Source organism: Anomalospiza imberbis, chromosome 8, assembly GCF_031753505.1.
Source record: "Anomalospiza imberbis isolate Cuckoo-Finch-1a 21T00152 chromosome 8, ASM3175350v1, whole genome shotgun sequence".
Classification (NCBI taxonomy): domain Eukaryota; kingdom Metazoa; phylum Chordata; class Aves; order Passeriformes; family Viduidae; genus Anomalospiza; species Anomalospiza imberbis.
In genome coordinates, this window is record NC_089688.1 from 6,465,954 (window position 1) to 6,483,538 (window position 17,585).

The 17,585-nt window shown below is 43.0% G+C and overlaps 1 protein-coding gene across 2 annotated transcripts in view; it reads left to right on the top strand.

Moving 5' to 3' along the window:
- Positions 1 to 3,459: 3,459 nt before the first annotated feature.
- Positions 3,460 to 17,585, top strand: part of ANK3 (ankyrin 3) — a 341,257-nt gene continuing 327,131 nt past the window's right edge. For both annotated transcript variants that reach the window (XM_068197112.1, XM_068197117.1), the window contains exon 1: positions 3,460 to 3,704. In XM_068197112.1, coding sequence (XP_068053213.1) covers positions 3,633 to 3,704 — 72 coding nt within the window. In that variant the 5' untranslated portion in view covers positions 3,460 to 3,632. The remainder of the gene's footprint in view (positions 3,705 to 17,585) is intronic.

Below are 17,585 nucleotides of genomic sequence, written 5' to 3' on the forward strand. Positions count from 1 at the left end.
TTGTCAGCGTCTCCTTACAGCATTAATATAAATATTTTAAATGAACTTAAAGTACTTGAATTTAGGTTAAAATTATTTTAAAGGTTTTTTTTTTGTAACATGCACTAAATCACTTTACCTGAAAATCCCAAATATTGATATGATTGCAATAATGAAAATATCATAAACCATCCATTCATTTCAAATAAAGAGATGCTGTAGATAGAAGAACTGGTTATTCATGGTCACTGGTTATTCATGGGTTTGTAACTTCCTGGAGGAAAACACAGCTGAAAATCAAGGAAAGTTTTACAATGAACATTGCAGCACACAAAGAAGAGTGAGGGGAGAATGTGAGAACCCTGTGGGAGGGAGCAGAGGGGTGCAGAGTCCCTGCTGAGTCTATTGGGAGTGGCTTCCAGGGGCTGAAACCTGTGAGTCCTGGGCTGAAATCTTCTTCCAGCTCTGCTTTTCCAAACTCCTTTCCCACAATAAGGGATGCTCCACTGTCACAGTGCATCTTCTTTCATTGTGGGACACACAGCTGGTTTCATAAAAACCTTTAGAGAAATACCTACAGATGTCCAACCTGGATTTTTATTTTAATAACTGTAATTAAATGAGAAAGGTGAACAGCATATATGTATCAAACCTGGGGCAGAGGGGAAAAAAAAGTTGCTTTTGTTTCTTTGGAGCATCTGGGCAAAAAGCCAGGCTCCACCAAAGTCTTTGACAAAACTCCCATTAACTTCACTCTTGACCCCAGGTCAGGTGGCTGGTTCTTGATTTTAGTTTTTGCATTTCACTTAGCTTACAATTCAAGAATTAAAATGGTAGAACCCAATAAACTGCTTTTAAACTTCTGTTTGGGTGCATGAGAGCAGGGGAGGTGCAGTCGAGGTCACACTTGCAGTTCCCTCAGCCTGGATGTGCAGGCAAGCAGTGCCTGCTGGCTGGAGGGGGCTGGTTTGGAGGTAAGTGTGGAGGGCTGGGTAGCAGCACATCCCTCCATGGAACAAGGCACAAACCCAGCCCTGGGTAGCAGCACATCCCTCCACGGAACAAGGCACAAACCCAGCCCTGGGTAGCAGCACATCCCTCCAGGGAACAAGGCACAAACCCAGCCCTGGGTAGCAGCACATCCCTCCAGGGAACAAGGCACAAACCCAGCCCTGGGTAGCAGCACATCCCTCCAGAGAGCAAGGCACAAACCCAGCCCTGGGTAGCAGCACATCCCTCCAGAGAGCAAGGCACAAACCCAGCCCTGGGTAGCAGCACATCCCTCCACGGAACCAGGTACAAACCCAGCCCTGGGTAGCAGCACATCCCTCCAGGGAACAAGGCACAAACCCAGCCCTGGGTAGCAGCACATCCCTCCACGGAACCAGGTACAAACCCAGCCCTGGGTAGCAGCACATCCCTCCAGGGAACAAGGCACAAACCCAGCCCTGGGTAGCAGCACATCCCTCTAAGGAACAAGGCACAAACCCAGCCCTGGGTAGCAGCACATCCCTCCAGGGAACCAGGTACAAACCCAGCCCTGGGTAGCAGCACATCCCTCTAAGGAACAAGGCACAAACCCAGCCCTGGGTAGCAGCACATCCCTCCACGGAACAAGGCACAAACCTTGTGGCTGTGCACAAACGTTAGGCCCTGTATGCAGCAGCAGTGTAACTCAATCAGCAGCATTCCTCACTTGGAGACACATTAAAAATCTCTTTCTTGTAATGGCTGTTTTATTTCAACATGTAATACTCCTTTTTTCCAAGTTACCTCAGGTTTTAGCTGTTTATCGTTTTTCATCTTACAACAGCCACCCACTACTGTGCTCGATCAGATCAAATGCACTGCAGCAGCACATTTAAATTCCAAACCTCTGTCAGGGAAGCCTGACCTGAAACCTCTCCTGAAGTAAGGGAAGTCAGCTTTTCTTTCCCTCCAGGTATCACTCCCGCTGCCAAAAAAAAAATGCTGTACTCTTCCAGGTGGTAGTGCAGATGAGACAAGTGAGTTTTATAAGCCTGTGGAAATACAATATGGATTTACATGTACACATCACACTTAACTGTGTTTAAATATTCCTCCTCCTAGCAATTTTAAGAGTAGACTTAAAAACCACTTTTCATTTCAAGTAAGCCTTTTATTTTTTTTTTCCTTAAGGTGTTATTTTCTTTCTCAATCTGCAAATCCCATTTAAGTCTCTCTAATTGTCCTTCCCAAGGAGCAGTGGAAGATGGTGTGGTCCATGAGTTGTACAAAACCAGTGTGTGACCCAGGCACAGATCTGCTGATTGCCACTGCCCATCAGTGGATATGACCAGCTTTGCTTCACGCTTGCTTTTAGCCAACGAGGAGCTTGTGATCCTTTTATCCCATCTCCTCCAGCTCCCAGTTCTCCAAGTGCGCTGAGGAAATGAGTCACATTCAAAACAAGAGGGATAAAAACATTCTGGGGAATTGCCTTCTCCATGTGAGAGACAGCCAAGGTCTTTGGTTAAATATTTTTATTTGGCTCTGTATACAAAGAAAAAAAGTTTACACGAGAGAGGGAGTGACAAGCAATTAGTTACACAGTATCCAAAGATGTATAATCACCTACAGTCAGTTTGTGCAGCTGGGTACGTGTTTCGTAAATTGCACCTACAGCACTAAGGCCCACGGTAGGACAACTAGCTGGATTAAACTGTTATCACCAATATTTCTAGGTAAATTAGTGCTTAATAGCATTTGTTGTGTTTCACCATTACAAATGGGTTCTTTTTAAAACAGGAAAAGGGGTTGATGCACCAGGACAGCCTTGTGAGAAGTAATGATAGGATAAAGTAATTTAAGTCAAAACTAAAGTACTCTCAATTGCTTTTACAATACTTTCACAATTTTGTGCTGTGATAAAACACATTTTAATGAGATCGATTAAAACATTTTTTAAACTGAGGAAAAGTACAAGCAGAGCTAACTGCTGTTTTGATCAGCATGGAATCTCACCTGTGAGGTTTGCACAGCCCTCATCTTGGGCTGGGGGAGGGAGGAAAATCGGGGCTGACTCCCCCAGGCTCGAGCGCGCTCTGAGGGAGTATCAGCTAATCATTATCCACAGGTGCAGCTCCCGATGGCCATGTGCGAGCGGTTTTGCATTTGCATTACAGCGAATACACTACACCTGTGGCACTCCCGATGGAAAACCAGCGAGAAGTGCGGGACGGAGTTCATCAGCGCCCAGCGCGAGGATTTGGTTGGCTTTGCAGTTTTGTTTAACAAACTTCAGCTGAGCTCTCCCCTCTCACGCCGTGGGCGCTCCGCGGGCGGAGCGGAGCCCGCCGTGTCCAGGTGAGCCGCGGTGCGGCTGGGTGAGGGGGCTCCCCGGCCCTCCGGAGCCCCCTGGCAGCGGCCGCTCTCCCGGTTTTCCAGCGGGACGGACTTGGGGACGCTGCCCCCGCCTTGTGGCACCTCCAGGCACGGGGCGGGACGGGGCGGCGGCGGCCCCGGTCCCGGAGCCAGCGCGCCCGCCCCCCGTGCCCTGCCCGCCGCGGGAGGAGAGCGCGGCGGGCCCGGCCCCACCTGCGGGGGCGGCGGCGCGGGCAGGACGGCCCGGCGCTGGGGTGAGCCCGGGACGGCTGGGCGAGGTGAGGAGCGCAGCCTGGGAGCGCCGCAACATGGCCTCCTCCTCCTCCTCCTCGTCCTGCTCCTTCCCCTCGCGTTCCGCGGCACGGGGCGGCAGGGACCAGGTGAGCGCAGCCCTCGGGCGGGGAGCGGCGGGCGCGGGACCGCCGGCTCTTTCTGCTTTTCCCTCTTTTCCCTCCCTCCTCCTCCTCCTCCCCGCTCTCGTCGGCGCTCCGGGTCAGCGCGGGGCGAGCGGCCGCAGCTGCGAGCGGCGGGTCCGGGAGGGGAGCGGGCTGTGCCCCCGCCCGCCCAGGTGCGAGGCTGCAGCCGGGAGCGCCTTCCCCGGCCCCGCCGCGATGGCCGCGCGGCTCTGCCTCTGCCCGGCCGGCGATGGCCGAGCGTCTCCCAAAACAACACGCGACCCCCCACGTTAATGCCCCGCTCTGCTGGGAATGTGGCGTTTGTGCTCTGCGTGTCTGCCTTGCTTGTGTTTCACACCTCTGTCACGAGGCAGCGATGTGCTTGTGGCACGGAGGCTGAAAAGCCAGCCAGGTGAGGGCTGGAGGCGCCCACATCCCTGCCTGGGCTGCCGTCCCCGGTGTGCGGGTCGCTGTAGGGGGCGGCGGGGGCCGGCTCACATCGCAGCACCCGGGGACATGCACAGCCTTCAGCGTTGCTGCAGGACAGGTGAACAGAAGATGCTGTTGAAGGCTTCGCTTCACCGTGGCACAAGCGGCCACAAGAATTGTTTTTCTCCCTGGCTTTCCCTCCTCCGCAGTGGTTAGAGCGAGGCCGCAGGGTCAGGTGAAGGAGCTCTGCTGCCCCGGTCTGTCTCCCCCAGGTATTCGATGTGACCACTCTCTGTTTATTGCTCTCACAAACGCTGCCCTGTTTTGAGTGAGTGCGCGGGTCCCACACTCTTCCTACTAAACACAAATGGGAGCTAAAATCCATTTTTGTTGTGAAGGTTTGTGTTCTCAGGGCAGAGAAAGAGTATATTTTGGCTTATTACTGGCAAAATGGCACTTATTGCAGTAGAAGTAAGTTTAGTAAAAAAGAATTGGGAAAGTATGGTAACAGAATTATCTCTCACCCACCCCCCTCCGTTTTTTTTTTTTTTTTGGGCTATATGCCCAGAACTCTTGAAACTAAAACTGAAAACTTTCAAGATTAAAGCTATAATTAATCAAGGCTGAATAAGCTTTATTCTTTGTGGTTTGTTTTTTTTTTTTTTTTTCTTCCCTGAAGTTGGTATCTTTTGAATCATTAAACTTTCCTGCTTTTAATATCACTTTTGCTACTACTTGAAACACTTAACTGGACACAGAAGATGGAATATTATCTATTTTACTGTAGCTTGTTGTGGTTTCTCATATTTCTCCCTCAAATCTGTGTGGTGTTCGTGCTTTGAAATGCAATGTAAAGTAACACCCCAGGAGGACTGATCAGCTAGAAATAAGTCACTGCTGTGGTAGTCAGGTCCTCTAAGTTCCGGTTGGGCAAGATGCTGTTCCCCCTGCCCAGCACCTCTTCTCTTTGGGAGCCCTGTGTTTTGAAGGAGAGCTCCCTGAACAAGGAGCACAGTAAGCGCTCCTTACTGTGGTGTCAGAGCTCCAGGCATTTTTGCCTCTCTTTCATCAATTGTCTCAAGGATAAAGAGAGAAAATACGACCTTGTGTGTTCACAAAGAGGGTAGCTTAAAACTATTCTCTGAAAGGTTTGTAACCTCGTCTGGGCTGGAAGTGTTGAGTTCTTAAAGAAGGTGACTTTTCTCAGTCTCCAAATCGTGTGTGTAACAATCTTGGGCTTGGAGTAACCTCAGGATCAGTAGAGACTCAGCTTTGTCCTCTGGTCCTTCAGCCCATTAGAGGCAGTATATTTCCCATTGGTTTGAGAAGACTCTTGGGTCAGGCTCTAAACTTTCAGCGTGTCTCTTTGTGTGGTGGCTATGTAAGGTGCTCAGATCCTGAGACACTGTCAGTGCTCGGTGTTGGAGATGGGAACATGCTTTGACACAGTCAGTGTTTGTTGGCGAGTTCCTTACAAAAATATTTCTGCCACCATTAATCTGTCTCTCGTTCCTCTGGGAGTTGGCTAATGCTCATTGCATGATTTTTGTTCCAAATGGTACTGTACTATCATATGCTGTCACTCTCTTGATGCCTGCCAGAGGATGAGGCTGGGGATTTCCATTATTGAAAAACTGTCACCTCTCATGTCTTTTCCAGATCCTAATTTATTACTCATGTTCTTTTTGGAGATAAAGAGATCTGTCTGTTATAATGCACTGATTTGCAAAATCATGTGAATAATTGCGTGTGGCTAAATATTTTCCTTTAAAAAAAAAAAAAAGCTAGTTACAGTTTTTCCTAAGACAATTTCCAGGTTTTGCAGGGCCAAAATTGTTAATCGCATAAGAAAAGAAAATAATTTATTATTCAAGGTTGTTTGTAGTCCTACAGTACTTTGCTGTTGGTTATTTGGGTGGCCTTTTGGTCTTTATTTCACTTTAGTGTTTTCTAAAATGTTTTGTTCAAAAGCTTGTGTTTCTAAAATGTGACGGGAAGACTAGAATGTAATTTCTTGTTGTAGTTAGTTTTGTTAGTCTCTTGTTGTAGTTCTTTTGTTTTGACAGCTCTTGGCCTCAACACCATGGGCAAAATGAAACTTTTAGAGTCAATGCCTAGAAGTTAATTATGCTTGTAGGTCACCTACAGTGCTGTGCTTTGCTCCGGAGTGTTTCTATTTGATATATTTAAGGTACTGGAAATTTTGGGATTGTCTATGGCTTGGAAGAGATCTTTGAACTTCAGAAATGAAAAACTTTTATGCTTTTTGTCACTTAGCTTAAAACTGGGGTGTATGTGGAAAGAGAGGAGACAGTGGTCAAGATGTTGGGCAGAGGGAGGAAAAAACCCAAATGCAGTTCAAATACAACAGCCATGTTATTATCACATAAATAATAACAATAAAAATAAATAATTTACTGCTTAAGTGGAAAGCTTATATCACAGAGTAAGCTTTTAAGTGTGATCTGTGAGACTGCAAGTCCAATCATAGCTGCTCTGAAAAACAATAATATATGCAAATGTTATTCAGTCATTGAAAACTCTGGGGGAAATGGCAGTTTTGCAGTTTAAAAAAAAAAAACCCCTACACAATCCTCCCAAACCCCTCCCCGTGTGGCATACAGATCAGGCCACATGAGTCTCAGTTCTAGACAGTTCAATACATGCAAATTCCTGTCCTTGTTGTTTACTCTGGTTTTATCCTACGTTTTTATCAGCTTATTTTTTGATTTTTTTTTTCTCCACTCCAAACTTTTGGAGTTCTCTTTCTATATACCCTGTTTCTCAAAATTCAGTGCCCTTGACACCATGTAAAAACTATTGACATACGAATCCAGTTGATTACCTATTAAAAGTTATTTTTGCCACTCTCTGTTGTCTGGAGTGGGAACATTTCCCGTATACATTAGGTTTTGTGATAAGCTGTTGACAATGGTATTTGTGCTCCTGCTGGCATGGCTCTTGGTATGACAAAATAAGACCTGGCATGTTGCATTAATTCTGAGAAAAGCATGGTTTGGCATTCTGTAATCAGGAAAAGTTTCATTAGCTCTTTGAGGGAGTTTTACTCTAGGCCTAAGGAAGATTTTTTATTTTTTTTTTTTTAACTTTAACAGCTGGTGGCACTTGTTAGCTTTTTCCAGAGGCATGGAGTGATGATGAATCAGAGGCATGAGGGTAATATTTTCTATTTCTGTGGGTTTTGTGCTTGACTTCTGATATGTAGTGTTAAATAGCTATTTATGATGCTGACATGCCTAAGAAGGAGAATTATGAAGCTTGAAATTTCCGAAACAAATCCTTCAAAATAGTTTTAAGCATATTTTTTCTTTAATTTGATAAAGCTAGTTTAGATTCCATTCTTCTCTGAAAAATTTTTGTAAGTGGCCAAAAATTGGGAAAGGAAATGTTCTGTGTGGTGTTTTCTGTTGGTTTTTTTATTTTTTTTTAATCTAGGGATGAGGAAGAAGAGTAGCAGGAACTGTTACTCTCGTATTCTGTAGTTACTAAGTGCCAGAACTTTGCTGCTTTTTTGATGAGTTGCATGTGCTGCCTGCTGGTTGGTTCTGGTCACTTTTGCCCTCTCAGCTGTTGAATTACATCACCGTGCGCATAAAATACATAGAAAATAATAGCTGCTTGCACTGTGTGTTTCTGCTGCCCTTGCCACGGGGATGCAGTCACAGGCTCTGTAATGCTGAGGAGGATGAAGAGGACAGCAAAGAAAATTGCTTCAGTGAAGTATTTACAAGCGTGCTTGTGGCATTCCAGAAGCCTCGCTCTGCTTGTGTCAGTCGTTGCCTCACTGCTCATGTGATGGTTGTGCACTCCTAGTCTTGCCCAGCTTTAGTATCCTCTTGAGCAGAACCCACCCTGTTTAGTCTTGGAGCAGTGGCTGTTTTTTGTTCTCTACTCCCCTGGGATATCCCACAAAAATGAATCTATTATTAGCTACTTGATTATGTTGTAATTTCTCAGCTTAAATGCATTTAAAGCTTCAGTTCCCCCTGACTGTTTGGTGAGGAAAGGGCACCATATTTCAGTCACTTTTTAAAATTCAGGAAGTTGTTCTCTTCCAAGGGCATTCTGAGGTTGGTGCCCTTCAGAGGAGAAATTCTGCAAACTTTCCATATAATATCTGGAGTATGCATCGTGACTTTATCAGGACTTTATTGATCCTATCTGATCATGACTTGGAAAAAGCTGTGAGCTAATGAAAGGAGTCTTGCATGGCAAAACCATGAGTATTTCCTTTTGCCCTATGCTCCAGTGCTGAAGCAAGGCCTGGCTGAGCTTCTGCACTGCACTAATAACTGCTGATATTACTGAAAACAGGCTGTGATGACAGCTCCTTTTAATAGGACAATCTGAAGTAACATTCTGCAATGACAGAGGAGTTGATGGCATGTGAATGTTCTAGGAGAGCTGGTTTCTTACCAGAGACTTAATGGAGACTGGGTTTTTAGGTTTTAAAACCTCTGATATTTTCCATCTGTTGTGGAAAATACTTTTAAAGGAATTTTAAGAAAGGTAATTTTCAGATGACATGCACAGAACAGGTGTGAGCTAGTTTTATGATCTTTGCATGCTGTTGTTACTAGTACCATAACTTAAGAATGTGTGCCTTTTAAAGAAAGGAATATGGACTTTCTAGGTTCCATGACAATTAGTTTGCTCTATTAAAAAGCAGAAACTAAGATTATGAATGACCACACCCTGACCTCTTCACCAGCAGAAGTTTCTCTGCTTTTATTTCTGTGGGGTCAGAATTTCTGCCTGTTCCTGTATGGAGGGTGCTGGTGATGTAGTTTGTGAGGAATTCCATAGCACTAGGAAGATGTTCAAGCAGCTGTCTCTGTTTTTTTCTGAATTTAAAATTTAGAAGTCTGAAGCTGTCTATGGTGGGAAACCTCTGTTTTAAAAGAAATGTTATGCAAACAGCTCTAACTTGGTTTTGACCCAGTTTACTGATCTGTAGATTTTTGTTGCATGTGTCTCACTCTTAGAAGATTATCTGCTTTTCTGTTTCTTGCCCTTATTTTTTTTTTTTTTTTTGAGGGGCAGAGGGTATGGGTGTGCATGGGGATGATTTTATTTAAGCTCTCCTTTCCATCCTGTAATTTCAGACTTGTTTCTGTTCACTTAATAGTTTAGTGCTGCCTTGGCCAGCATAGTGGTTTCTGTGCAGATTCAGTTCCCTCAGAACATCTGTTCAGCTTTAGGTCAAAGAAAACTCATCTTGAGGTTGCTGAACTTAGCTGAGCAAAGAACTCCCGGTCACACCACAGAAGGGATTTGACAATGCTGGAAAATGATCATTACTTGTTAGCCTTTTCTCACTGAGATAATCTGATCTATTTGTGAGCCCACAGGTGATTTTAAAAGCACAAAAGTCAGGCTCCTGGGAGGTGCAGGTGTTGCTTATTGAGGAGAGTTAATTTAAGCCATTAGAATCTCCCTTGTTTCTTTACAACTCTCCTCTTCTTTGGGACCTTTCTGTTTCTGTTGCGGAGCAATCCCAAGAGACTGATTCCTTCTGCTCTGCAGGACTGACCCTTTCATGGAGGTGTTTTAGGGATGGATATGTGATGTTGGGTGAGGAGGTAAAGGATGATTTGTGTGCGTGGTGAGGGGGGAGTGTGCAAGGTCGAGTGATGCCAGTGCTCTTTAAATTGTGTCTTTGTGGTAGAGTAGAACACTGGAAACTGAGCAGAAGGGGTGAGTCAGCTGGTCTTCTGTTCTGACAATCAATACTACATTCAGGGAGAGCAAAAAGGCATCTAATTATAGTGTAAGTATTCTATAGTATTCAAAAGTAACATATACTAGTTATCATGTGATGGGTAGTAAGGGAGAGGTTAATTAACTTGGCCAAACAAGGAGTAGTACTGACTTTATCACAATCTTTCCAGGGAATACTAGGGGAATGAATAAATTTGGTAACTTTCTCAAAACTTAAAAATGATTCATTACTTACCCTCCAGTGACCACAGTGCTGTTCTGTAAAGGCAAACAGCTTATTGGCAAACCTCTAAATAAAAAGAGGGTGACTCTGTATGAGTATTTTTGTATTTTATTCAAACAGTTAGATTGCTTTGTGTTGTATTTGGTGGGTTTGGTTTTTGTAGATATTCTAGGCTACTTCTGTAAGTCAAGATCAGCAGAGATTAGAGTTCAATCATAGTAATTGTGTTATTACCCCTATCTTTACTCATATGACTGCATGGTGCAACATCCCAGGTACATAAACTGGTATATGTATCACCCAGAACTGTGGAGCAAGTTGTCTTTAAAGTGTGGTAAGATAATGGAAAACAAAGATAGAATATGTTCTTAACAGCCTCTTACAACACTTAACTGAGAACATCACATACACCTAGTCTTGCTTTCTTGAAGCTGTTGGAGATTTTAGGCATAATAGCTACAGAGAGATTGTGTTCAATTTTAACTGGGCTTTAAATTAGTGAAAGTAACGACTTGTGCCACAGACATGACCCCATTGTGCAGGTGAAGTATCTATAAGTGTGATTCAGTGTTTTAAGTCTCCAATAGTAGATCCAATTTCCTTTCATATTCCTCTCTATATCTGGATTCTGCTTGCTCCTGTTCAAAGAATATTGCAGAGAGAGCACATATGCATTTGTCTGAGAAGGCAAATAATTTCACAGGTCATGACTTTGCAAATGCATGAGACAGCCTTACTCTGTGATAGGAGCCTTTGGTGGGAGCTAGTAACAGTGAAGAAGGAGAAGGCCAGAGCCTCCTGAATGGCATCCACCTCGTAAACATTTGCCATGTAAAACAGCAGTAAGCGGTGCAGGGCCTCAGCGTTTACAGTTGGGGTCATATGTAGCTCACAAGGCTGATCTTGGGGCTTGATATTGCTTATGTCCTCAGCTGGGAGCTCAACCTGTGCCTTCAACATCTCATTCAGGTGCCTTAGTTCCAGTTACTCTTTACACAGCAGAGAACTTTCTTTTCCATGTTGTTTGTTTAGTTGGTTTTTTTTTTTTTTTTGTTTGTCCCCCTCCCTCTCTTGGTGCATCGAATCTCCTGCTGAACTCTGTTCATCCTTGCAATCCTCTGCAAAGAACCCCTGTTTATTTTCCTCCATGCCTGTTATCACTCTGTGAAGATTTTAATTCAGTAAGGTATTCTTGCTCTTGGAGTTTTTGCTTTATCCTTCAACTGATACAGGCTAAACTTTGCAGCCTTTAATTGTTTTGGTGGTGTAGCTCACAGCACATTTCTGAGAAATGTTTCGTTGCTGGGGATGAAAGCTGGGGAGAGAGGGGCTATAGGATTGTTGTGGCAGGGAGCAGAGCAGGTGCTTTGCTACCTGGTTTCACTGCTGCAGAAAGTGTTATGTAAATAGGTTGAGCCTTGCCTCTGATTTCTGTGATGTAATGTTTCATAAATAAGCACTGTGGTGTTGGAAACCCAGGTGTCAGAGGCAGCAAGCCAAACACATTGAGAAACAATGGGACAAGTCTGAAGAGTGAGAGAGTTTTCTAGCAGTCCTCCAGTAGAAGCTGATCCTGTAGAAGCTAATCTAGGGAAATTAATTGGAAGCAACATCTTCCTGGAAGGGAATGAAAAATTGTGACTCATTCACCTGCACCTGGTTTAGTGGTTGGAAAAGCCTGGGACTAGCAATAAGGAGGTTGGTAAGTCCTAAATGAGGCTATTTTTATCAAGCCTCGTGGATGATAGCAGTGCTTCAATATAAAGATAAGATATACAGTCTGCTGTTCTAATTGAATCATAAATCAAACGGGTCCAAGAAAAAAAGAAAGAGAAGACTGCAGATGCATCAGTCTGTGTCAGCTCAGCATACCTTCCTGTGGGTGGCCTGTATTTCTTTCCTTGGGCTCCATTCCTGCAAAGCTGCTTTGTGATCTCAGTCTGATGTGGGTCAAAAGGGGAAGATTGTTAACATTCCTGCTGCCCCTCTCCATCACCATCAGCAGCTCTCAGTGGATATCAGTCCTTTGGGCTCGTGTGGGAGAGGACAGTGGAACTCTGTGCTGCTTCTAACTGCTCTTCCAAATATTTCTGTCTCTTATCTGGACAATAACCTAGCTCCCAATTATGGATGATTATTACAAATTGTGATTGATTTAGTAATTGCATTGCTGGTATACTAGTATTTTCATATTTTATTTGCATTCATGTGCCCATCAGGATGTCTATGATATAAAAATCTAAACAAACAGCCTTTGTCCAAGAAATCGTAATTCTAGGTAGTGTTCTCTGTTACTCCTCTCTAAGAGCTGTCTTGTCACTGGTTGGCACCTTGAATGCTATTGTTCATGTGGCTCTTTCTCTCCACTTTAATAATAGTGCTGTATTTGCTTTGATACTAGTATAGTGAATTTTGGTTTTACAGGGTAGAAACAACTGTATTTTTTGGCTGAATTTAAACTGCCTTCCAAGTGCCCTGTACTTTGTTCTGGAAATTAATTCCACTGGATTGTTATAAGGAGTTTAGAATGGCTCATTACAGTGATACAAGTAGGTAACAACATGGCTCTGAAATTATTAAGGGCTTCTCATTTGGTGTTGCATTTGTTCCAACCATCATAACTCTAATGAAGTGCATGTCTCTTTCCTCCAGTCTCTTTCTCTTGTCTTTAACGTGTCCATGTTCCTAAAGAACTTGTCAAAGAATGTGGTGTTGTCAAACAATGTTCCCTTGATCAAACTCCGGAGCAAAGGAAAATACAATACTCAGTAGTGATCTATAGCTTGAAAAGTGAATGCACAAAGATCATTAACCTCACACTGAGCTCAGATATATTCCCTGCTGGGAGGGGATATTCCAAATATGGTTATTACAAAAGTTTAATGCTAGGGAGAAAGAAGTTTAGAAACAGAAACAGTTTTATGTCCCCACTACAAGATAATCTATACTGAACATGAGTATGTGTAAAAAGATGCTCCTAAGTAAGAGCAAGTTCTGCATTTCATGTTTCTTTTATAACCTGTTTTCCCTACAGTTAAACACAGTGTACTCTAATGAAAGAGGCTAAAGAGTGATAATTTTATTTAGTCAGCCACATGGTATGTGTAACTGGACTGTGACATTTAGGAACAAAAATTGGTGTCATTCAGATGGCTCCACCTCTGGGTGCAGTAAGTAGATGGGGCCAGATGAGCAAAACTCACTGGACTATCTAATCAGGAGCAAGTGCTTTTCTTAAAGATGGAAAGACCACTTTTACAACTGCTAGTTGTAAAAAATTATTTTAATTTGAAAATGGGTCTGGAGATTTGTTTCATTTTACTACCAGTTAAATCAAATAAGAGAAGTAATGGTCTTGGACACCTGTAATTTTATCTGCTTATTTTGGTGCCAGTTCCAAATGCTGCAGGTGATTTTGGCAGCTCAGCATGATAATCATGGTGAGCCTTGTGCATGAAGGACACTAATATCTGAATAACACTTGAATAGCAGTAAATCAACTACTCAAACATTGTGTTTTAGTATGTAAAACTCCTTTGTTCTTGTTTATATCAGTTGTTGCTGATGTCAGTGTAGCACATCCAGCTGCAGTAGTTGCTCAGTGCCCTTGCTAGGGTTTTGGTCAGTTAAAATTATATACAGTACTCTTCAGCACAGCTCTTTAAGCACCTTGGAAAGCACTGATATAAGTTGTGTATTTTAAAGTATTATGTAGAAATTAGTTTGACCTTCCTGTAAGTGTATCCATGCATTATTTTGATTTTCTTGTAGCAAATACTATTAAAATAACGGTAGTGGAACAGTTAAGAAATGGTAATTGACGTTCCCATGACTGTCACAAAGGATGAACAGAAAAGGTGTGACTGCTGCTGTGTGATCACGTTCAGTAGTTTTGAGCACACCCTCTGTTAGCACTTCTGTCAGGACCAGGTTTTGTCAAAGTCCATCCCCTACAAATGCTGTGTGGAAGATTTATTGATCACTCTTGCTGTGTGTGATGCAGGTGTTGCTGTTCTCCCTGTATGTACAAATGTGTTTGTGTGTGATGAATCTGGAACAGAAAACTGGTCATTGCAAAACAGCCTCTGATTTAATGAACCATGCCAAAAAAAGTCGGGGCTCAAAATCCTGCTGACATGGATAGAAACCCTGAAGCTGATTATGGGTGCATAATCTTTGCAACTGACATTAGAGTAACCTCTACTTCAGCATCAATTTACTGTTCTTTTTCATAGTGATTAGGTAGATGATGGTAAAACTTGCAGTGCTTGTTGTTCTCTGTTTGAGTAAAAGCACATTTGAAAATCGATTTTGTGGTGTTCAAATATCTGCTTGTAAATGGCTATAATTAATACTACAGTAGGACTATCCAAGATTTTATTATACTCAGAATCCTCCAATTTCTAGTGAAATGTAATGCTTTCATTCCAGTGGAACAAGCTGTATTCCAAGTCCATTGAATTGTCTTCCAAGGGAAAAAAAAAACCAAAAAAAACAAACCCCAAAAAACTAAAACCAAAACCACCCAAAATCCGAACAAAACCCCAAACACCAATGTAAATCAATGTTTCATTTTTGTTCTGAGATCTCAGTCATTTTCCCCATTAGTGCTACAGGGAGCTCTTGAGTCCTGCTGTGAGTTCTCTGCTTTTTGGGACTGCTGGATGCTCTGAAGTCTTGTTCTGACTGCTAAACTGGGGAGAATCATTCTTAGCATTGATATTGGATTTCCCCCAAAGCCTAAACTTTTTCCTAAAAATCTGGGGTAAAAAAACATTTTCTGCTCTTGGGGAGTTGTGCTAATGCTGTCAATCCCTCATCTGAAATTACTTTCTTCTTTTCTGTTTTTAATTGTGATTATTTCTCTTGGCACTTGTCAACACAAATGTCTGTCACTGCATTTTTGGGTTTTCAATACTGTGCCCTGTGTAACCAACCAGGCAGCCCAACCTGACGTGAGGATGTAGAATTTAAGAGGAAGAAATGCACAGCACATCTCTGGGTGCAGTAAGTGGATGGGGCCAAGTGTGCAGAACTCACTGGAATATCTAATCATGAGCAAATGCTTTTGTTAAAAATGGAAAGACCACTTTTGCGACTGCTAGTGGTAAAAAATTAGTTTAATTTGAAAATAGATCTGGAGATTTGTTTCATTTTATTACCAGTTAAATCAATTAAGAGCAAAGAAATTAGGTAGCAATTGCTTAATCTTTTTTGATATACATCTTAATGTGGTATAAGGATATTTTAATCTGTATTCAAACTCATTCATTATAAAATATTGTAGTTTCTTTTTAAATAACGATTACCATAAACAACAATTAATCTGAATAACAATTGTTAAATAAATACAGTGCTGCAATAATTTTTCTCATTTCCCTATCTCCTGCCACAGCTTGGGGAGGGGGGGAAAACCCTGTGTGAAAACTGATGTTGTTTTGATGCTAGTTAGCACTAAAATGCCATTTATCTACTTTCGTTTCTTTGACATGGCTAACTTCTAATAAATGAGCTCCCTGCTCTTCAATTGAGACTCAGTGAACTGTATATTTGTGTTTCATAATCACATCTACGTGATTAGCCAAGTAGAAAACTGCATACTCGGTAGAAAAAAAGAAATTAAAGAGGGTAACATTGTAATAATAATAATCTTCCCTAGATTGTAGTAAAATGGTTTGAAGTGGAAGAAACATATTTCATGGCATATTTTAGGACTGGCAGAAAGTTCTTTAATTTGCATTTGTATACAGATCATTTTTCTCCTGTGCTTAATTGAACAAGTGAAAATAAGTCTTTACATTCAGAACATATATAATGTTTGGGGACTTTTGCTCAGGTTCTTGTTTGGAAATCTTTTAACTATATAAACATCAAATATCTTGGGTATTCTTTCCCTTCTCATTGCTTATCTCCTTCCACTCCAATATTTACTGGTGAGTATCAGATGTAAACAAATGCTTTTGTTTTCGTTTATATGTTTTCCCAGTCCTTTCAGGATCTCTGTAGTTTTGGTAGGAATTATAAACTGTCGAGGACTGTGCCAATTTTGACAGATTTTCCACTGCTTTTAGGACGTGAGCATCAGTTATGTTCTAAACAAATGACTTCAGGGTTGTTTAAGGGCACAGATTACCCCAGCCGGCAGAAAATGGTGTTCATGGTCACAAACAGCTCGGGTTCATCCTCTGAAGTTCACTCTGGCATGATTGCAGGGAAGACTGGGCTGCTTGGTTTTTGTTTAGGTCGTGTATTGTTCTGTTCCTCAGAAGTGTTTTGAGGATGACTGTGGTTAGTGCAGGCCTTACTCTCAGTGCTGAGCTCTGATGCTGCCTGACCTGAGAGCTGAGTGAGCTCATGTGGATTCTGTAAATTCCTGTGATCAGGGGTTGTCTTAAAATATGGCATTTAGGAGGAGATCAGTTTCAAATTGACTTAACAATGTGTATTCTGCGCTGTCATAGGGGCAGCAACACTTCTCAGAGCCCAAGGGTTCTGAGGGACAATCTGTGGGTCTCTGCATTCCACTGATTTCTGTAACTGAAGGCACATGTTGACTACTAACTAAAGTAATAGTCAACATGTGCATGAAATTTAATTTAATGTTCTTCTGCTGTAGGTATCTTCATTGTGATATGTTCTTGTTGAAATGAGATGTTTTGAGTACTTTTAGATTTTTAATCATGCTCAGTACTGGGAATACCAAGATTTTCCCCCAAGCAAACACCTTGCAATGTAAGTCAGTTTCAAATGCCAGTGTCTAGGAAAATGTGACGCAGAGTATTTTTTTTTTACAATTTTTCTTTTTTTCTTTATCACATTTTTTCTTGTCCTACAGTACTTGAAGTGCAGCTTGATATCTATACTTGAGGGTTTAGGAGGGGTAGGTCATGTTTGACCAGCCTGGTCTCCTTTCATGACCAGGTGACCCTCCTGGTGGATGCAGGAAAGGCTGTGGATGTGTCTCTTTGGACTCCAGCAAGGCCTTTGGCACTGTCTCCCACAGCACACTCCTGCAAAACTGCAGCCCACGGCTGGGACAGGAGCACTCTGTACTGGGATAGAAATTGGCTGGATGGCCGGGCCAGAGAGTGGTGGGGAGCGGTGCTGCATCCAGCTGGGGACAGTCACCAGTGGTGTCCCTCAGGGCTCTGTGCTGGGGCCAGCTCTGCTCCATGTTCTCATTAACGACGTGGATGAAGGGATTGAGTCTTTCATTTGTAAATCTGCAGATGACACCAAGCTGGGAGCGTGTGTCGATCTGATGGAGGGTAGGAGGGCTCTGCAAAGGGATCTGGACAGGCTGGATAAATGGGCAGAGTCCAGTGGGATGAAGTTTAATCAGTCCAAGTGCCCAGTCCTGCGCTTTGGCCACAGTAACCCCCTGCAGTGCTATGGGCTGGGGACGGTGTGGCTGGACAGTGCCCAGGCAGAAAGGGACCTGGGGGTGCTGCTCCACAGCCGGCTGAACATGA